This window comes from Bombina bombina, chromosome 5 (assembly GCF_027579735.1).
Source record: "Bombina bombina isolate aBomBom1 chromosome 5, aBomBom1.pri, whole genome shotgun sequence".
NCBI lineage: Eukaryota > Metazoa > Chordata > Amphibia > Anura > Bombinatoridae > Bombina > Bombina bombina.
In genome coordinates, this window is record NC_069503.1 from 627,124,732 (window position 1) to 627,148,263 (window position 23,532).

The 23,532-nt window shown below is 33.8% G+C and overlaps 1 protein-coding gene across 1 annotated transcript in view; it reads left to right on the top strand.

Annotated features, from left to right (window-relative positions):
- The first annotated feature begins 1,100 nt into the window (after positions 1-1,100).
- Positions 1,101-23,532, top strand: part of TMEFF1 (transmembrane protein with EGF like and two follistatin like domains 1) — a 361,275-nt gene continuing 338,843 nt past the window's right edge. The window contains exon 1 of the mRNA XM_053714586.1: positions 1,101-1,825. Within this exon, the coding sequence (XP_053570561.1) occupies positions 1,666-1,825 (160 nt within the window). The 5' untranslated portion in view covers positions 1,101-1,665. The remainder of the gene's footprint in view (positions 1,826-23,532) is intronic.

The window sequence follows — 23,532 nt, forward strand, 5'->3', positions numbered from 1 at the left end:
TGAATTATTGTATCACTATAAATAAATGTAAAGGCTACCTTATCTTATCTCTGAGTGAGATAACAATTGAAAACAAACATTTTAGTACCTCTTTGTTCCACCTCACACTGGGAGCATCATTAATTCAACACCTTCTTGTTTACATGTTTACCGAAATATTCCGTATATGTGGGGATGTAATGGTCAAAGGCTGCTGTTTCAATTACAAAACAAAGTTAAAGGAACTATTTGTAAACAATTGAATACACTCTGGCAGGTAAAATGGATCATTGGGAAAAAATGAAAGTGAAGAACATTCTACAGTACAGTGTCACTGTCCCTTTAATGTTAAAGATTACAACCTATACATTCTGTGCATAAAGAGTATCACGCTATCAACTAACAGGAAAAATATATATTTGAATTAAAGATTTTCAGTATTTATATCAATTAAAATAAAAAAGGATTAAGATCCAAAATGCTAATGTTTTGGACAGGTGAACTACTTATGCTTAGTTCTGACGTAACCATTAATCTTGTAATTGTAAATAGAATGACTTGACTGAATTATTATATTTCCAAAAATATTTGATCATTCTGGCTCTGTTTTGCAACTTTAGGAGAACTAACTGTAGTAGATAGATGAGCTGAGGGTACTAGTGACATAGACTGTATATGTAACACTGACTAGTTTCTGAAAATAAGATCAAATTCAAATAGCACAAAATGATCAAATACATCAGTAAGAGTATCAGGAGATACATCAGTGAAACGTCAATGTATTTCTCAGGCTGTTAAATATGTTTAAAAATCCCTATGATAAGAAAAACCCATATCTCCTGCTATTTATGCCCAAACACGTTACATTTACAAGTAGCTCCAGAAATTGCCTGTTCATCTCCCCTTGCAGATGCTGAGCATTGATTGATTGGCAGGGGCTTACTTTTTGTTATGTAGGGGAGAGGTTATAGAAAGGCAGGGGGCTAGTGTCACGTGATCTGTCTTGTACTTCTCCCCCTGCTGTTCATTATTCTCCTCCTCCTCCTCCTGGTATCCTTCTCCCTCCTCCACTCACTCCCTTTGTTGTTGCCAGAAGCCACTCGCTTTGCTCTTCTCTCGTGGCTAGTGAAACAAAACCTGACTATAAGGCTGCAAAGGGGCAATCAGAAGAGAACGGGGGCTAAGGGAGGGGCAATAACACAACACAGGGAGTGTTTCTCTTATTGTAACCAGCCTGACAGCCTTTATTTGCTGGTATGCTGAAGACTGAGGATGGGTGACTACCCATTATTCATAGGCAGCAAGTAAAGGCGTGGGGGGAGGGTGTGTACAAAGGGGTGGCTGTGCATCTAGCAAGGCTGCGTTCCTTTTATTATTTGATACTGGATAATTACCTTACATAGTGGGTTGCAGGCTTGACTGTGTGATATTAAAGAAAAAGGCTGTGTGATATTCTGTGAAGAATTGGGAGAAAAGAGATAGGACAAGGCACAGAGCAGCAGGTACAGAGATACAGGGGGCACAGAGGAGTCACAGGATCCCTGCTGGTTGCAGGGGATGCACATTAATTGCTCAGTGCTGAGGATCCAGGAGTCAGTATTGGCTGTTATTGATGCTCCTGGCCTGCTATAGCCAGTTATCACCCCAGCCTCTCACACCAGCAGCAGCATCCTTCAGCTTAGCACCATGGTTGGAGGATTGCACCCTGCCTCTGCCCCCAGGCTGATCGGACCCTTAGCTCTCTGCTCCACTTCCTCGGTGCTCTTCTTTTTAGCCCTCTCGGGTGTGCAGGCGTCCAACCAGCTCCCCAGTGAGTGCCAGAAGGGGAAAGGCATCAACTGCTCAGGTGAGGGCGATCAGCATTCTTCCCTTATAATTGGGGTAACAATGTGCACTGTACACCAGGACAGCATTTGTAGTGGTGTTTGCACAGATCCATAGCTTTAAGTCTGTGTCTAACATTGTATTATATGTGGATGTATGAATATATTTTCTTAAATATGAGTATGTATGTATATATATATATATATAAAAGAACATATAGTTATTATATACATATAAAATATATGTATATAACTATGTGTTTTTAATATATTTATATATATATATATATATATATATATATATATATATATATATATATATATATATATATATATTAACACACACACTTAATAGTAGTTTATATTTGTGTTTATTTATATATATGTATATGTTTGTACTGTTAGTCCAGTATATGATATTGCTCACTTTTTCCCAATACTTACTGAAAGCATGTAAATACCTACATGAGCATATGTTTGATAAGCCTTTTCATCCTTTAAACAAAGACCTCTGGGCTACCCTATAATACTGCACTATTGTTTTAGGATTTTCCTGTCTCAGTGATGCCCATTGAACAAAAGGATGTGCAGTCCTTGTGTGCTGTTACAGTGTGTAGGGAGATGATCCATCAGTGCCTGGTCACTGGCAGGTGGATGGCACTAGTCATTAATAAGTATACCGCACCCCTTTTTTTGTGTTTTCCTGGGGTGTTTTCTGTTTTTTTTATGTGTCACTCTCTACATAACTCATGCACTAAGAAATAGCCAAATGAGCACAGATTGTGCCACGTGACCTGACCCTTAGGACTGGAATTGACACAGAACAATGATTATTCTGGGCAGATCAAATAAATAAATAAACCGGACCAGCTGCTCCTCTCATGCACAAAGTCCAATTTCTTTCTGCCTGTGATCACATCTGTGGGTCCTTGTGCCCATCACAAGACTTCACTACCCATATCTTATATAAAGCATGTGATTTACTAATAAAGTATCATTCTTGTTATTTTTCCCTTTTATGTCATTTGGTTAAAATCCCTTTTCATATGGAATGAGACTCATGAATATTTTGTTTGGTGGGAATTTTTTTTTATCAACCCTATTTATTCATGTTGGGTTCATTTATTGGATCCCATGAGGAATACTCAACAATAGCATAATAACTGCTACATATGCTAATCACTTATAATGGTGTATTTTATTTTTCTGCTTCTCATGGGCACAAAATCAAGCCCATTTTAAGCAACAACATAACAATATTCATTCTATAAAGAATATTTTGTTGAATTTTGCTAATTTATTATTCTCAGTGTTACTCATTTTTTGATTTAGACATTATATTCCTCTTTAGTGTTATTTCTTATACAGTTTGGTATTAGTTACTCTGATTGTAATAGGTCTTACTTATATGTCAAATAAAATGAGTATTTCGTGTTTTATTGTATATAACCTATAATTGTATATTGTTTAGCTCATTTAGCCCTTGAAATCAGTTTGGAAATACACATCTGTAAGGGTAAAAAAAACATTATTTTAACATATAATAAGCTGTAAATAAATACAAAAATACACTTACTTGTTATTAATACTTATTTTTATGCTGCTATTTATTCAGTAAATGATTAATTGTTTAATAACTGATTCTTAGATGTTTTCTCAGCCTTTTAAACCACACCACCAGATATAAGGAACATTGATATTTGTTTATTTGATCTGTTTATTCCAATGTAGGTTTCTTCATAACCTTAGGAAATTTAATAATGATAGATGCTTTCTGGTTTTGTGTGTGATGTAATTAGTTTAATAAAGGAAAAGGTTAATAGGTTAGTGTGCTGCAGTTTTAACATTGCTTTAACAAGATATGTAGGTCATCACAACCTACTGCTAAACATGTATATTAATTAGCAGGGTTACACCATTTTTTCAGCCAGGGAAAAAGTTATGATCCACTTAATTTTCAATCTAGGAAAAAGCTTTATTTGTTACAGGTCCTGATCTAGTAGAAATGTACAGCACTGTTAATTAGCAATTGTTACCATATTTCCAGTGTTTTGTTACATAATGCTGAAAAAGACTTCTCTAAAATGAACTAACTAAAGCAATACATTATTTATATTTAAATGTGTCAGTGCTATTTAAAGGGACACTGAACCCAATTTTTTTTCTTGTGTGATTCAGATAGAGCATAACATTTTAAGCAACTTTCTAATTTACTCCTATTATCAAATTGTCTTCATTATCTTGGTATCTTTATTAAAAGTATGTATAGAAAATAGGCTGATTCTCTTTCATATTTTATTTAGAAATGATTTTTCCTCTTCTTGTTATAAAAAATGTATTGAATTACTTTTCATCCCCCCTGCACTACAAATGGAGAAAGCTGTGTGAATGCACATTTAATTAGTTGAGTACTTATTTGAAAGTGTCATTGATATCACTGGAGCCAATTCTGCAGAGCCGTTTGCTCATGTGGCCCAAACAAATTGGTGATATTAATTTAAAGTGACAAAAAATTGCAAGAAGAATATTCTTTAACATTTTAGAGTATGTTATTATTGTACTGTTGCTTGCATATAACTATGTGTTTTACCACTGCAAATGGGTTAAACACATCTTTACTATTATCTCCAGAGTAGCAGTGCAGTACTGGGAGCTAGCTGGTTATTGGTGGCTGCACATATAAGCTTATTGTCATTGATTAAATGGACACAAAAGTAAAAATTAATTTTTCATGATTCAGATTGTGCATGCAGTTTTAATAGACTTTCCAATTTACTTCTATTATCACATTTTCCACAGTCTTTTTATATGCACACTTTTCTGAGGCACAATTTCCTACTGAGCATGTGCAGAAGTTCACAGTGTATACATATACTAGTCTGTGATTGGCTAATGGCTATCACATGATACAGGGGGCCTGCAAATGGGTGGAACAATTGTCAGAAAATAAATTTACTGCTTATTTGAAGTTCATAGAAAGTGTTATTGCATTGTCTTTTAATTATGCACTTGTTAATTATGCAATTCTACTATATTTAATGGTAATTTAAGCAGAGGTGTTAAGCCAGCTCACAGTATTGCATTGCGTTTTGGAGCTGTTATTAACTATGCGTTTAACCACTTTGTGGAGATTAAAACATAGTTTTATGTAAGCAATTGAGCAATAATAAAATGGTCTCACAGATTAGATCATTTTCTATTTGCACTTTAATGTCCCTTTAAGAAGCAGTTGTATTTTACTCTCTATGGTATTTGGAGCATTTTGACAGTGTTTGTGAGTGTGAAAACACATCAGAAAGGCAGCTAAAGTCATTAAGGACCACTATATATAGTATACTTTCATAATTGACAAGTACACAATAATAATACAATGTATTAGCACTTACTTTGAATTTGAAATTAGCACTAGAATATTTTCTGGCAACTTTCATAGTTAATCCAATTCTCCCTCCTCCTGCATCATGTGACAGCTATCAGCCAATTACAAAATACATATACATACATATTTTGCACATGCTCAGTAGAAGCTGTAGCCTCAGAAGTTGTGCATATAAAATAATGTGCACATTTTGATAATGGAAGTATGTTGAAAACGTGTTTAAAGCTGCATGCTCTATCTGAATCATGAAACTTAAATTTTGACTTTTGTGTCTTTTTAAAAGACCACTAAACACAGTAGAATAGCATAATCAGCAAAAGAATAATAAAACACAAAGCAAAAGCACTTACCTTGAATTTTAAATGACTTGTAGATTTTTTTTCTGACAAATTGAAAAACTTAGTTAAATTGTCCATCCCACTGCATTATGTGACAGCCATTAGCCAATCACAAAATGCATATACATATATTCTGTAAATCCTACACATGCTCAGTAGGAGCTGGTGTTGCAAAAAGTGTGCATATAAAAAGATTGTGCACTTTTATACAATGGAAGCAAATTGATAAGTTGTTGCATGCTCTATCTGAATCAAGAAAGTTTAATTTTGACTTTAGTGTCAATTTAAGTGTTTGTTTCTAAACCAGGGTTTTAAACAACTGAAAATAAAAGTATTACAAGACAGGTGTTTCCTGTTTTGGCTGAGTTTATGCTGGTTACAATAACACAATGTGACCCATAAGAGAGCTTTAATTATAGAATTTGAGTATGAGTAAATGTGTGTACATGTTGCTTTTTCCAATGCTTAAAAAAGGCTAATAGCCAGGGGATTATGGTTTATATATATATATATATATATATATATATATATATATATATATATATATATATAATTGCTTCTAGAGCCCCTAAAATTTTTTGACTTCTCAATATTATGAACCCCTGGTTTGCATCGATTGGGTGATTGCACCAGGGAGTGGGAGATTGTAACGCCTGAAAACTTGCTAAAGAAGCATAAATCCTTTATACAGTATATTAACAAATTACATATTTTACAGCACTTTCTGACTAAACACAGTATTTATTGTATGCCTCATCTCTTTAACTGAAAAACATTGAAAATGTGTAAATCTATTTACATTTTGCAGAATAGAATAGAAATAGAGACCAATTATTTAATTTGTCAGTGTATTTTTTCAGTGTGTGGATTGAACACAACATTTTCTTATAGTTTGTGGTTAATTACACAGGGTAACAGCATTTGATCAGTGCTATATGTTTACATTTGCAAAACAATTACCATTGGCTTAAAAGATGTAAATGAAAAAGCCAAAAAAAAAAAAAAATGTGTTTATAGTTCTATGCAAATAATATATTAAGTATCAATATGTTTTTTTTTGTTTTTTTTTTTATATTTTATGCCTTTTTGGTTGCAAGTACTTGTAGCTTATTTTATAAATGTATCTAATATTTTGGCACGTAGCATTATAATTAATATTATATTAAACTAGAGCAATGTTTTTATCTAAATCTGGGCTTGACAAGTCCCTGAAGCCTTGACTCTTGACTTGTTCTGGCTCCTGATGTTTTTTTGTTGGTTTTTTTTCTGCTACATATATTTCTATATAAAATCATCCCCTGCTCTACCATCACTTACTTAGTCTTTTTAAGGATGATTTATATTTTGTCTGTTTAATACTTATTGGATGTTTATTGGAAAATGTAATAAAGAAAAATAAAATAATAATACAAAACAAAAAATCATCCTCTGCTCTTAAAGGGATATGAAACCCAGAATTTGTAACATTTGTATGTAATTTGAAAAAAGTTTTCAATTTACTTCTTGTATCTAATTTGCTTTGTTCACTTGGTATCCTTTGTTGAAAAACATACTTAGGTAGGTTCATTACTGGAAGCTAGCTGCTGATTGGTTGCTCCACATTTATGCCTCTTGACATTGAGTGACCTCATGTTTTCAGCTAGCTCACAGTAGTGCAATATTGTTTGCTCAACAAAGAATGCAAAGAGAATGAAGCAAATTTGGTAACAGAAGTACATTGAAAAGTTGTTTAAAATTGCATGCTCTATCTGAATCATGTAAAATAAAAAAAAGTTTCATGTCCCTTCAATTTACGGCTGGCTCTTCAGTCTTATGGGTGATTTGTAGGTCTCATACAACATTTTCAACCCCTGCTCTAAATCATATGTATCCATCTCTATCCAATGAGAGACAATACTTGATTTTTTTTCACTGCAGTGAGGACATCTTTAAAATGTTTTTAATAAAAAGAAAAAAATGGTACATGTCGGTAAATACAGTTTTGAATGGATAATGGGGCTGGTACATTGGTGTACACAGGGGCTGGTACATTGGTGATAAACTTACAAGCCAGGCATACATTTATTTAGGCACCAGGGATGGTTTTATATAGTGCTGTTAAAACAGTGGAAGACTACATTGTAACCTGATGGCTTATGGTGTCCAAGTCTGCTGTGAAGAAAAGTGTTGTATTTAGGACCTCTTGTAACAGCTATGAATGAATACACATTGTAAATAAAGAGACATTGAAGCCATTTGGTTTTTGTTACATTGAATGGAAAATAGTTTTGCGTAACATTTATTTTTTTAAAGGGACAAAAAAGTGCAAAAAAGAAAATGTTTATAACATGTTAGAAGATTTTATTGTTGCAGTATTGTTTGCATATAACTGTGTGTTTTTAACCCCTGCAAAGGGATTGAAGACATTGTTAAAGTAATGGTAAATCTGATGGTAAACTGAACGGCTCCAGCCACCCATGGCACAGTGCTCTTCTACCAATGAGGTGACGTTTGCACCTCTAAACCAATAGCCATGCTAGCATTCAGAACAGTGTCAGCTGACACACAAGGCTATTGGTTTAGAGGTGCAAACCTCATCTCATTGAAGGAGAGTGCTGTGCCATAGGCGGCTGTAGTCGATGAGTTTAGAAAGCTGCAGCGGCACAATCAAGGTGAGGTTAGCGCCCTCACTTTATTTTTAGTGATGGTAAATCCTAACGTTTTTTAAGCGCTCTTATTTACCATCTTTTTAACCTCAGCTCTACAGCAACAATGCACTACTGGGAACTAGCTGAACACACCTTGTAAGCCAATGACAAAAGACATATGTGTGCAGTTCCCAATCAGCAACTGGCTCCCAGTATGTTCCGGCTGCTGATGATATGTACATATTCTTTTCAACAATGGATACCTGAGAAACAAAGTAAATTTGATAACAGAACTGAATTTAAGTGTCTTAAAATTACATAATCTATCTTAGTCTTGAAAGTTAATTTTGACTTTCATGTTCTTGTAAAATTGTGAGGCATGTCCTTATTCACCAAAAGATCAGTGTTAGTATTATCAGCCAGTGAGCAGTGAGTCCCTAGGGTTCGCTAGTACACAGACATGTAATTCCTGTTAGTATTAAAACCAAATTAAACAGCTTTAACCTTTTTTCTTGAAAATATATTTTTAGCATGTTTAAATACTTTTCTTTTGTATGCATGATAAAATTGTTTTAATGTCATTTTGAATTAAAATGTTCTGATGCATATAAAAGAGTAGCAATAAAATATACAGTATATTGTGAACTGAAAAAAAGATACATTGAACATTTTTTTTTAATTTTTATTAAAACTGTCAAAACAGATGCTTGCAACAATTTTAATATATACTCTTTTCAATAGAGCAAAAAAATATATGAGTTGCGCATTAGTACTATTTATTTAATCAACTAAACCAAATTATTATACAATGAATTATTTAATTATTTAATTTGAACCACTACTTAGAACTGTTACATTAGAAATATAATTAAGTTATTAAAGAGCATGAATATTAAGAAAATGTTCTTGCATTATGCTTAATGTGTTTAATAGGTGCACTATAATTAAATATTATTTTTTGAAAGATGTCTCGCTTCTGATAAATTGTAAGTGGAATCTTCAGATAGTAAACACACTAAAACATTCTTCCCTAAAACAATGAATTCTTGCAGGCATTTCACATTATTTAGTCTGTTCCCCTTCAATTACCGTTCTCTTTAGTTTAAAAGCACAATGCTAGTAGCATAAAATTGCTCATGTAGGTCAGCTAATCTATGCAAGTACGGTCATACTGTATATTAGACATAAATCACCACAGTTTGCCATAACATATTATTAAAGAGCATTTTAAATGTTAGTATTATTCTTGCCTTGTTACCAAGAAAAAAATGAGCCATACTCTTCAGACTTTAGCTTGATCACATGATCAGCTTGCGCCTTCCTATCGCCATCCCTGTGAACTGAAGCTGTTGTGTCTAATTGTCTTTTCAAAAACAATTCCTTTATTTAGAAGGCAATTTGTCACTGGAGTAGCCTGTGCATGCTGAGTGTGGAAATATATAGCAATCTGATCAAATACAAGCTTGTAGCATATTTTAAAATTAAAGGGACATGAAACCCCAAAATTTTCTTTCATGGTTCAGATAGAGTATGTAATTTTAAACAACTTTCTAATTTAATTCTATTATGACATTTTCTTCATTCTCTTGTTATCTTTTGTTTAAAAACAGGTACGTAAGTTTAGCAGCATGTGCATCTGGAGCAATATATAGCAACAGCTTTGCAAGAATGTTATCCATATGCAAACGCTCTATAGATGGCAGCACAATTTCCTGCCATGTAGTTCTCCAGACACACACCTAGGTATCTATTTAACAAAGAATAGCATAGGAATGAAGCAAATGTAAAATTATATGATCTGTCTGAATCTCAAAATAATTTTTTTGGGTTTCATATCCCTTTAAGAATGACAAAGTGGAAGTGAACTTTTATCAATATGCTCTTTACCTAAATAAACACTAAAATGTGTGTAAATAGGGAGTGCCTCTCATAATTGATAAATAAACACATTAGGGAGATTGTTATACCTGTATTAATATTATAATCATTATTTGTAATACGTCAACAAATTCTGCAGAACTATACAGGGGATACAATAAATAAAGACAGGATAAGGAATGCAGAATGTGACAGAAGGATTACAAGCCCCTGTTATTTTCTGTAACCCTGTCCAGGGCCATATTTACACCACTGGTTTGCATAATCAACAACTGCATGATAAAAAGACAATGCAATAGCACTTAGTGTGATCTTCAAATGAGTAGTAAATTTTTTTCTGACAAATTTTAAAGTTATGTCTATCTCCATTCCTTTTCTTATCATGTGACAGCCATCAGCCAACCACAAATGCATATATGTATATTCTGTGAATTCTTGCACATGCTCAGTAGGAGCTGGTGTCTAAAAAAGTTTAAATATAAAAAGATTTTGCACAATTTGTTAATGGAAGTAAATTGGAAAGTTGTTTAAAATTGCATGCTCTATCTGAATCATGAAAGTTTAATTTTGACTTGAGTGTCCCTTTCATAAGGTGCTATCATGACCAGTGATGCCACCAGTTTGGCACTTTTATCAGTCTGTAGATCTCAGTTTGTTTTGGAAGAGCCTTTATAGTACATTGACCAATAAAGTGTTTGATTGGTTATACTGAGTTGCATAGAAGCGGAACCCAGAATTCTGCAAAATTGAGTGTCCAGATGCAGTTGTCTGTATTGTTTAATGGTATCTCAACACAATCTGCCACTGTAACAGAACATTAAATGTAATAATAAAATACTTTATTTCAGTAGAGCAATTTTTTTTTTTAAATAACCATATTACACAATGTTTTTAACCACTGCAAGGCTGCACATTCAGGCACAATGCATTTAAGTTCCATAAAAGGCCTAAGCTGGTGAGCCAATCAGAAGGTTCATACATATCCTACATCAATCTTGTCTTTCATGTTTTCATTTTTATACTTTTTATGGGACATTATAGTGTAAGAATAAAATGCTTGGTTAGTGAAAATTATATATCTTTTACCATGTGTTTCACCCCTTGATGTTCTGCTATGGTAAATGGTTGATCTAATAAAGATTAACAGTATCATGTAACCACTTTAATTGGGTATTTGTCACAGCCAACAGATAAATTCATTCTGTCATGTGATATAGTGCAAGTAAATCATCTCCATAGCTCAATTTTACAGTGACCCTTTAAATCTCAGTTAACTTTACTCCTGTAAGATGCCAGAACATATACAATAACTATAGGGCCTCAAGTTCTCTTTTCCTTCAGAGTAATAGCAACACAAGATCAGAAGAGGCTGATCTGATTTCCTTTGTTCAAAAACATACGCAGGTAGGCTCAGGAGCAGTAATATACTACTAGTAGTTTACTGCTGATTGATGGCTGCACAAATATGCCTCATGTCACTGGCTCACCCAATGTGTTTAGCTAGCTCCCAGTAGTGCACTGCTGCTCCTTCAACAAGCGATACTTAGAGAATGAAGCAAAATTTTATAATAGAAGTACATTGGAAAGTCGTTCACATCCCTTTATTACTGGGTTATTTTTAGCTTCAGTTTAAGTTCAGCAGAGATGATAAATATTGGATTGCCATCCGCGTTGGAATGGACACAAGAATGGACTTTTTACCATTTTAAAAACAAAATAAACAGCTTCTGATGGAAAAAAAAATATGTTGCTCTATTTTAATAAACATTTAGGTTTATTACATTACAAATATATTAGTTATTTTAGCTTGAATCAAGGTAGAACATAAATAAATACATTGTAGCAAAATAGAATTTCTTAACTTTTGATCTGCCTGTGGGAAGCAATGATTTACTAAAAAGCAAGTCGATCAAAATACATTTACTGCTGTAAAACCCCGATTTAAACCCAATATATTTTTGTATTCTGTTTGTACTTGTTTATTTCATTTGTTCGTCTAATAAAGTACTTGTATTAAACTATCTTGGGATTTATGTCATTTGATAACATCCTCGTGAGTGTTTTAGACTGCATGTTGTGTAACTAAAGTCTCAGGCACTAACTTATGATTTGATTTGGTTTTCGATGGAGACTAAACAAATGACTCATGAGAAGCTTAATGTTCTTTAAATCTGTTGATACTTCTAAATGTTCTGATACTACACACAAACGCTGCAGTACAATTTATGATAGAAAGCTTATTTATAAAAATATGTAAATGCAAGCGTTGTCTGTATGAAATGCTTTAAAAGGATAATCTTGTGAAACAAAAGAAAATGCATTTTTTATTTTAAACAAATTCCCTTTCTTCTATGTTTTAACTCATTCACAAACGTTGTGCTTTCCTGTGCTCACTGCCCTTTTCTGCTCTAGATGAGAATATGACCAGAGTATACCTATGTATGCCTGTTGCTGATTGGCTCACTATCTGTATCCTCACATCTGACTATGTATTGAACAACTTTGCAGGGGTTAACACATAGGGTCTGATGACCTTAAGAGGCAAGATGATCTAAGCAGTCTCATCATTTTTGCAAGGATTCTCAAAACATTTTAGAATAGCAAATTATAGATTAAAAAATTGTGTATCTGACTATGCAGAGTTCTAGAAGTGAAGGAAAGAGACAAACATAGTAATATAACCTCAACAAAGCCCCCCAGAAGATTTTAAGTGATTTCTCCATGCCGTCGGGTTTTTGTAATCAGGCCCATAGCAACAGAAAGTAATGTGTTTACCAATACAGAGGTCTAACAAAATGTAGCATTTTATTTTTACATTAAAATGTCCATGTTAAGGGTAATTATTTTGTGTGTATATATACATATTATATATCAGTACAGTAAAGTTAAAATTAATTTTCAGGATTTAGGTAAAGCATGCAATTAAGAAGAAAAATTCAAAATATCTTTTGTTGAAAAGTATACTGAGGTAGGTTCAGAATCAGCAATGCACGACTTGGATCTAGCTGGCAATTGATGCCAGCACATATACGCCTCTTGTCAATGGCTCACCCTATGTGTTCAGCTAGTTCACAGTAGGATATCAAGGCTCCTTCAACAAAGGATACATAAGAATGAAGCAAGTTTAATCATAGAAGTAATCTTTTACTTTACTATCTCTTTAGGTATGAAAGATGCACTGCAGCCTGTCTGGTATTTTATACCAAAAGCAAGCTAACTAGAACAAAAATAAATGCATATTGCAATACTACTTATTTTCCTTGATTAAACATTTTGCAAAGAAAATGTAAATTAAGTATGCAGAAGTTAGATTACATACCCTATAAAATAATATTTTGTCCCATCATTTGGGTAGAAGTTCTTTCTCATTCTAATTTAGTATTTACAAATTGTCTTAGCTTTTTCATAAGTTATGTATGGATGACATTATTACTGTCCTTGTAAGATGACATTAGCCATTAATAATATTTTAAAAGCATACCTAGGTATGCTAGGGCACAGCAATACACTACTGGGAGCTTACTGCGGATTGGTGGTAATCTCCCAGTAGTGCATTGTTGTTCCTTCAACAAAGGATACCAAGAGAATGAAGCAAACTTGGTTTTAATGGGAATATTGTTTAAAAGATATGTTCTGTCTTAATCATAAAAGAAATAAATATGATTTCATGTCTTTAATCACTGCATTGTAAACTGTATACAATATAGAATACATAGTTTAAAAACATTTAAAACTGTAACTATGCATAATAAAATAAATTATAGAGAATTACATACTGATTTTACACTCTATCTGAACCATAAAAGTTTAATTTTAAAGGGACTTTAACCTTTCACCTTGCCTCCCCCGAGACTGGTTCTGTTTTTTGTGCTCCGCTTCACATATGTGCGCACCTCCACAAGGACTCAATCCTCGTTTTATTTAATTTTAAAGGGACACTCAATTCAAAATTAAACTTTCATTATTCAGATAGAGCATGCAATTTTAAACAACTTTCCCATTTTTACTTCCATTAACAAAATGTGCAGTCTTTTTATATTTAAACTTTTCGAGTCACTAGCTCCTACTGAGCATATGCAAGAATACAGAGGTCTAACATAAGCGTATATGCATTTGTGATTGGCTGATGGCTGTCACATGGTACTCGTATGCATTTGTGATTGGCTGATGGCTGTCACATGGTACGTGTATGCATTTGTGATTGGCTGATGGCTGTCACATGGTGCAGGGGGAGTGGAAATAGACATAACTTTTAAAAATGTCAGAAAAAAATCTACTACTCATTTGAAGTTCAGACTAAGTGCTATTGCATTGTCTTGTTATCTTGCATTTATTGATTATGCAAATCTGCTGTGTTGACTGGTCTTTAAGTTTTTAATGCCACAACACTCTGAAAATATAAATTGTTTGCATCCAGGTGAATCATATTAAAACTGTAATATTTATGTTAATGAACTTAAAAATGTAATGACTTTAACACATAATTGCATGGTAGTCCACATGACATGAGTTTTACATACATGTTTTCTCAGTGACATCAGACAATACAATCAATCGAAAGAAAAATCTGCAATAAAATAGTCATGAATAATCTGAAACAGAAGAAATAGATTAGAGCAATCAATAATACAAATGAATACAGCATCTACATAACTAAAATAATGTGAGCTAACTAAAATGAAACATTTCCCTAAAGTAATGCTAACAAATATCACATATTTTTGGTATGAACAACATTAATTCTGTTAATGCCATCTCTGCACATTGATACCAGCTGGAATATCTTCTGGCTCTAACAATATGGCACTGTAGATTAAGCAACAATGTATTAAACAGACCTCTTAACCTCCATCCCTTGAGGCTGTGCAGCGTTTATACAATATGTGTGCCCATGCGCGAAACGCGTAAGATAGGAGCTTACCCTGTGTCTGATGAAGCCTGCTCCTAAATAAAACCTTATTTCATCTACTTCAAGACTCAGCGTTCCTTTTTCCTCATTCGTTTATACAATACATAATTATTCCAAATGAACTTTCTTGCAGACATATACAACCAATAAAAAAATGTGACAATATTATTTGATATGTTTGTTCACTAACTAGAATTTGTCATTTATCTGCAGCAGTCAGCTGTATTGCACGAAACACTAGAGAGATACAGGATTTGATAAATATGATGTTAAAAATCAATCCGTTCCTGTGTTGTTAGTTTTGTTCTTTAAATTAGATATTTAATATAATGAATACTTTTGCACATTTAAAATGTCAGATCTTTAATGGTCTTATGTAATAAATATTGGATTTACATTCATAAACAAGTATTAGCATAGGGCCATAAATGTAGACACACAGATATATGCCAGGAAGTCATAATGATCTTGGGACAGAAGCCAACTGCATGAATCACATTTGATTATTGCAGATTATATAAATGCATGTTCCTGCCTGACTAAACTAACATTTTCTAGTCAGGCTTTAAATGGACATTAAACACGAGACCAAAAAAAAAGTTGGATAGAATGATGTATCTAAAGCAAAGATTATCCCGAGAATAATATGCAGATGCTAAAAAATATATTAGGTGTTTAAATATTGAAGAAATACCTGTAAGTGTAAAGTTCTAGTATACTGTATACATAAAATAATTGGTGTCACCATAATGTAACTTAAAGGGACACTGAACCCAATTTTTTTCTTTTGTAATTCAGAAAAAGCATGCAATTTTAAGCAACTTTCTAATTTACTCCTATTATCAATTTTTCTTCGTTCTCTTGCTAACATTATTTGAAAAAGAAGGCATCTAAGCTTTTTTTTTGTTTCAGTACTCTGGAGAGCACTTTTTTATTGGTGGATGAATTTATCCACCAATCAGCAAGGACAACCCAGGTTGTTCACCAAAAATGGGCCGGCATCTAAACTTACATTCTTGCATTTCAAATAAAGATACCAAGAGAATGAAGAAAATGTGATAATAGGAGTAAATTAGAAAATTGCTTAAAATTCCATGTTCAATCTGAATCACGAAAGAAAATTTTTGGGTACAGTGTCCCTTTAAGTTTCGTTAAGTTAATACCTGCTCTGTTATCGTATCTTTTATGATGAGGCTAGTTAGGGACAGTAAAAAAGGAACTACTGAGTAACAGTGTTTAATGTCCCTTTAAGAAGTGTGTTCCTCTAAACCAATAGAGTTGATGGAGTTTTCTGTATCAGACAGTAAGCATTAGCATAATGTGCACATCTGATACTGTACTATTTGTTTTAAGGACACTTAAAGGGACACAAAACCCACATTTTTTTTCTTTCTTGCATGATTCAGATAGAGCATGCAATTTTAAGCAACGTTCTCATTTACTCCTATTAAAAAAAAAATATTAGTTCTCTTGCTATCTTTATTTTTAAAAGTTGAAATGTAAGGTTACAAGCCGACTCATTTTTGGTTCAGCACCTGGGTAGTGCTTGCTGATTGGTGGCTACATTTAGACATTCTCAGTGTAGCCCTGCCCCCCAGTGTGATGTGGGAGCTGACATGTTTGAAACTTAGGTTACATCCTGACTGATCTAGGCATGATCAATTCTGACTCCCTGTTATCTAATCTATTCACTTAATAGTAACCAGCCTAGAAGTTTTATGACATTGGGCTAAGACAAAGCTTCCTGCAGAGGCCCCTCCTCCTTGTAAGGCTGTGACAGGAAGTAAAGGACAACCACAAATGTAGGGAATAAAGAAATAAAAGGTAAAACTCAATTTAAAGAGAGGAATAATACATATTGCAATTATTTCTACTTTAGTATATTATAAGACATAGCTTAGTGCTTTTTTAATATAACAAGGAAATAGAAAAAGTTAGTATTTTGCGCTAATTCCCATTGGCTTATATGGACAACTCTACTGGTAGAGAGGGACACGTCCATATAAGAATGACATGAGAAACATGTTTCTTACAAATAACAAAAAAACAGTATTATATAATTACTTGCTTCTACAATGAATACACTTTCCCTTTTAATACAGTCCCCTAGTTTATAACTCATCAAGAATTCAGCAGTTATATCCTAGAAAATTATTTTTCTTCATAAGAAGCAAAAATATATTTTTGATATCTTAGATAAAATATAGCTGTGATGGCTTTTTTATTTTTTGCTATATTTATACTTGCGCTATATTAAGTGTAATGCAAGGCTGCATCTTTTTCTGTACATAAACAAATGCCCTTTATACTAACCATTAACCGTTTTCATGTAGGTCATGCATCATTTCAGTGCTTTTGTTATTTTTCATACTATTATTTAATCATCCCTTATGTGTGGTTATTTTGCTTTATTTGTTTTGGCCGCAGAGAAAAAAAAAATCTGAAAATTGTCTGATTAAATGCATTTTAATCATATCTTTGGAGAACTGTAAGTGGGATTTACACATATACTTAGATGTTTGTGTGTTTCCCCTGAGAATATTGAAGGGACAAGTTGCTTGAAGCTGAATGCAATTATTGATTCTTTGCCCCAGTGAAGCTTCACATCAGATCTTTTTTATCAGCTGGCTAAGAGAGTTAAAGCAGACTGTTCCTTACTAAGGCTGGAGCCCAGGCTTGTTTCTTTACTTAGATCATTAGTGGAACTGTCTTGCTGATTGATGTTGTGGGTAAAAATTGCTTTGATTTTATTTTCATATATTTATTTTGAATATGATATGGTAATAATAAGCATTTTTTTTAAACATGATCTGCCTTTATGGTGAATTTACTGATAATTAAAGTGAAGGTTAAGTTTCAGCATATGAAATACATGAATGCATTCTTTAATATTACCCTAATCTAATCGCTAACTTTTTTTTCTTTTCATTTTTTTCCCAATTTTCTTATTTTTACATTGTTATCTCCCTACCTATGCGATCTCTAACTCCTCCCACACACCAGTTCCGGCTTTTCTTGTGTTTGACGTAGAGAGCAGTCCCACCCGCTTTCTACGTCTTCCTAAAGCGGGTTCACGAGGCTCAGTGAAACAGCGCATGCGCCAATTGCCGATTTTACAGTGTTCTGCGCAAGCGAGATCGGGCAAGTTCTATGATGGATTCCTGAATATTTTGAATACGCATGCGCGAATTGTGAACGCTCATGGAAGCCAAAAATAGCGCATGCGCACAGGGTCAAATATGCGGATGACGTGCACTGACGGCCGCCTAACGGACAGAAATTCAATTGGCTGCTACAATAATTTGATCGGCAGCAAAAAAAAAAATACAAATTACGGGTTGCATTTGTGTACAATCGCAAATGGAACGATAATGATGATAACTCGGTTTGGAATTAGATTTAGAAAGAATCATGAATGACAGTGATATTGATTTTGTGAAACAAATGAAATCCTGGATAGGCATAAATGTAAGTTTACCTTCACTTTAAAGGGACATTGAATCCACATTTTTTCTTTTGTGATTCAGATAGAGCATGCAATTTTACGAAACTTTCTAATTTACTCCTATTACCATTTTGTCTTCATTATCTTGCTATCTTTATTTGAAAAAGAAGGCATCTAAGCTTTTATTTTGGTTCAGACCTCTGGATAGCACTTATTTTATTGGTGGATGAATTTATCCACCAATCAGCAAGAACAACCCAGGTTGTTTACCAAAAATGGGCCGGCATCTAAACTTACATTCTTGCATTTCAAATAAAGATACCAAGAGAATGAAGAAAATTTGATAATAGGAGTAAATTAGAAAGTTGCTTAAAATGTTGTGCTCTATCTGAATCACAGAAGAAAACATTTGGGGTCAGTGTCCCTTTAAGATGGATACAGAAGTGGTATATATTTTATTTAATACTGCAATGTTTGATGACTTTATTTGGATCCAGAAATCTTGCTGTTTTTTTTTTTTTTGGCCTTTGAAAAACACACTTTCTCTTTAGCTCAGGCAGAAACAGTAAATAGAATATAATAGAAAGCAAGGTTGTATCACATACATTTAAATGTGTTATCAAAGTAAATAACAGTGTCCCTAATCCATATGCATGTCATTGCTGCTTACTGACCATTTATATTGAAATATTTGTGGGGAGCTGATGCATTCTGAAATGAAGAACTTAAAATATTGTACGTAATTTTGGAAAATATTGCTGGTCTGGAAAACCTTTTAAGATAAGGATTATCTTTGTTGTATTTAGGTTTTGTGCTGCCCTAGGCATTCAAAATTACAATTAATTAAATTCAAGTGTATCTAATTCAATTCTAGTTCAATTATATTAATGTGATAGTTGTTAAAAAATGTCTAGTGTATGAAGAACATGGCCAAAATAGATTGCCACATGGTTCTTCTTGGTAGTAATATGCTGTATAGCATTATATATGGATGAAATGGCCACATGCTACTCCTTTAGTTTAAGGTTATTGGTTCTGAATATGTTTATAAATGAAATAAACAAACTGCACTTGTTGAACTGCTCTTTTGAACGCAGCATAAATAATTAAATCCTCCATCAAAGTGGATAAGTTGAGATGTGTTTGAGATATTGTGAAGTAGCTGAGAGATCACATTAATACAAAGTGACAATTTAATGATCTGATAAGTGCAAACCATTCATAAAACTATACAAAAGTGGCACTGTGTCTTGCCCAACCCAAATTGTCAACCAGGTCTGGGAGGCTTTGTGTACACGATCAATAATCCTGAGACAAGCAATCTAGTAATTTTGTCACTAAATGATTTTCTGTGTATGCACATTTTTTTTTCGAAGCTTCAAATCAAACATTCTGACATGTTGATTTGTTTTTAATGATTAACCCCTTTAGTGCCAACCACATTACTTTAGCTTGAGGGTAATGCAAGGCAAGCTGATTGCCTCTCTATGAAATTTGGGGGAATAATCAGCTTAGTTTGGGGAGAAGGAGAGGGATGGGGCAACAGCCCTGTGCCTTTTTTTTTTTAAACTAAAAGGTTTTTTTTGGGGGGGGGGGTTGCCTAGCATGGTAGTTAAAACTGTTTTAACAACCCATCCTTCTCTTCCCAAAATAACTGCACCCCAGAGTGCTTACTACCAGGTGAATCACTGAGGATGTCACGCAGGACTTGCATCATATCTTAACCCAAAAACAAAAATACAGTTAAAGAAAGGTCACAATATTTAAGCTAAATTGGTGCTGAAAAAATATATAGATTTCCTGTATGCATGTAAATAAACATTCCAGAATTAAGTCTAAATAGATAGCAAAATTATGAAACTGTATCTGGAATCCAGAAAAAAAAGACATAGAAATTGAAATGTTATGTAGAAAAATTAGGTATTTTGAATTCCTGTAAATATTATCTAATTGTTTTGCATAATACTAGTTTGATTTCAAAGGTTCCCTAGTTGTGATCAAAGATTCCTTATATGTGTTGAAAGGCTTACACAACTTCTGCAGTGAACAAACAAACTTGATATATTTTACAATTTGTAATGTACCGTTACTATTTTATTTGCTGAATTTAACAGATTGAAGTAAAAAAGTAAATCTGGCTTGTGCGAAAATTTGAGCTCCCTACCAATTGATCCACTAGAGAGTTCTTTGTAAGATCTAAGAGCCTTAAAGAACCCACATTTTTTTCTTTCATAATTCAAATAGAGCATGCGATTTTAAACAACTTTCTAATTTACTTCTATTATAGTTTTTTATTTGTTCTCTTACTATCTTTATTTGAAAAAACAGGAAAGTAAAGGCCCCTTTTTGGTTCAGAACCTGGGTAGCACTTGCTAATTGGTGGTTAAATGTAGCCACCAATCAGCAAACACTACCCAGGTGCTGAACCAAAAATGGGCAGGCTCCTAAACTTACATTCCTGCTTTTTTTAAATAAAGATAGCAAGAGAACGAAGACAATTTTATAAAAGGAGTAAATCAGAAAGTTGCTCTATCTGATTCATGAAAGAAAAAAATTGGGTTTGGTGTCCCTTTAATTGTCTGAGTTGATTTGTTAGGCCGTGATCTAAGTCTAAAGGCGACTCGACCATATCTTAATAAATTCTCTAACTCTTAGAAACTCTTAGTGTTGTGCTTCAACGATCATGGTCTCTTCTAAGTAGCTGACAGAGGATCAGAAAATAAAGATAGTTGACTCTAACAAAGTCGGGGTGGTTATAAAATGACTTCTAAATGATTCCCACCTGCAGTTTCCACTGTCTGAAAAGTCATTAAGAAATGGATGTTAAGAGGAACTGTTGAAATAAAGACGAGATCTGGGAGATCAAGAAACATAGAACTGCTTGTAGACTGGTCAGGAAAGCAAAACAAACCCTCATTTCACTGCAAATATGTATCCTGCAGGAAGATTTAGCTGTCACTGGTGTAGTCCAGTATGCAGTGCTGCTTACTCAAACATGATGGAGCGTCAGCTGTGATTAGGGTTGCCACCTCGGCCATGCTTTCCTGGACACTTATGACTTACACATGTTGTAGGGTGTGCAGGGAGGAACATGTATTGTGCTGTTCATCAGCACTATTCATGTGCTGTTCAGAGGCAAAATGCATGTTCCGCCATGCTTACCCTGCAGCATGCGTAACTCATAAGTGTCCAGTAAAACATGGCTGAGGTGGCAACCCTAGCTGTGATCTAATCACAAACTCAAAATCTGAAGTATGTAACACAGCACACAGATAAGCCAAATGCTTTTTGATACCAAGTGCTGTGGTCTGAAGAAGTTCAAAATGAGCATTGGCTACAATCACCAAAGGTACATTTAAAGACAATAAGGAGATGCTTTTGAAGAAAAGAAAACCTTTCCCGTTATTTAGCATAGGGTGGATTCTTTGGGGTTGTGTGGCTGCCAGTGGCACAGAACATATTATAGAGATAGAGGGAAGAATGGATTGTACTCAATATCAACAAATCATGGAATACAATGTCCCAGTCAGTGAAGAAACTAAATCGGAAAATAAATGTAATATTCCAACAAGACAGTGATCCAAACACACTCCAAAAATAAAGGGTCAGTCAACACCTTAAGATGTTAATATGAAAGATTTTATTATGCATAATAAAGCAGCTTTGCAAAATACTTTCATTATTTATTTTGACCCCTTTCATATGATTTAGCTCTGTAAATTGTCTCTTATGATTGTCATAACTAAAAAGAGGACATTGCATACTTACAAGGCTAACTATTATATATCTTCCCCTGTTTGGCTTTAACAGATGCTATTGTAGACCTTGTCTAGCCTTGTTGTCTGCAAACACAAGTTTGGATTGACTCCTCCAAATGAGGCAAGTAGTGGGTGTAGTTTGGCTACTGAAAATCATATGCAGAACACAAGATGTCAATCTGTTTTAAAAATGTTTACACCTGGCTGATATTTTATTCTTTATCAAAGCAAGTGTGTCTTGTAATTACACAGCATGCTTCAAAAAGAAAATATTAAAGGGACAGTAACTGTTCCAAATAAGACATTGTCTTTCAATGTATTTACCACAGATAAATCATGTTGATGTATATCATGCAAGTTATTTTTAAACCTTGTGTTTTACAAATGCAACCTTTTAATTACCATTTTGCCCATCCGCTTCTTTTTTTTTCCCAGCTAATCTGGACCCGTAAAGTGACTATCAATCTATTGCATTGTAGGCTCCTGGTTTCTCCTGTATAGCGCAAAACATGTGCTGTTCTTAATGAATGCATTGAGCTACATAGACCCACTATGTATCCTTAGTAATATTTATATGCATATAGAAAGGAAGCAAAAGTCAGTCATTAGGCATTTAAAAAAAAAAAAAAATGTTTTATGTACTGTGTACAATAGTACTTGACAAATTTGCCCCCCCTAAAATGTTTAATAATACTTTGTGTAAAATATGGCAGTGTATAAGCTTGCCCCTATAATTGGTCACTGCACATTTATTTTGTATGCAGACCTTTTTGCAATGCAATGCTTAAATTATGATATATGACATGTATATGTAAAAATGCCTTTAACTGCTCTTTAAATGCATCTAGGAAACATTGGGCTAAGCACTGCAGGGTACTGCCAAATATTGGCTCAAATCAAGCAGGAGTTTATTGCAAATCATTGATACTGACATGCATTTTCCTATCTACATTTATGGTCACATAATTATTCAGGACAAATTGCTTAGCTTTAGATTTCAATAACAGGTGCCTCTATAGAACACAGCAGAATTTTAATGACTCGAAGGTCATCAATTATAGTTTTATGTGTAGGAATGATATGACCTTGAATTACTCTCAAGAGTGGTTAGGCTTTCCTATCCAGTATTAATGTAGCCTTTGGAGTTTATCTATTTCAAGCCCCTGCACCATTTTTGGCATTCAGGCTTTGCCACAGAGTGGAGCATTTGCTTAAAGGGACAGTTTACTCAAAAAATGTTTCCGATTTAATTTGTTCCCAATGATCCACTTTACCTGCTGTAGTGTATTAAATTGTTTACAAGTATTTCCATTACACTTATATTGGCATTTGAAATAGTTGATTTAGCCTGTGGTATCCCCACCTATCCTGAAAGTTTTTTGGCCTTAAGGCCAAA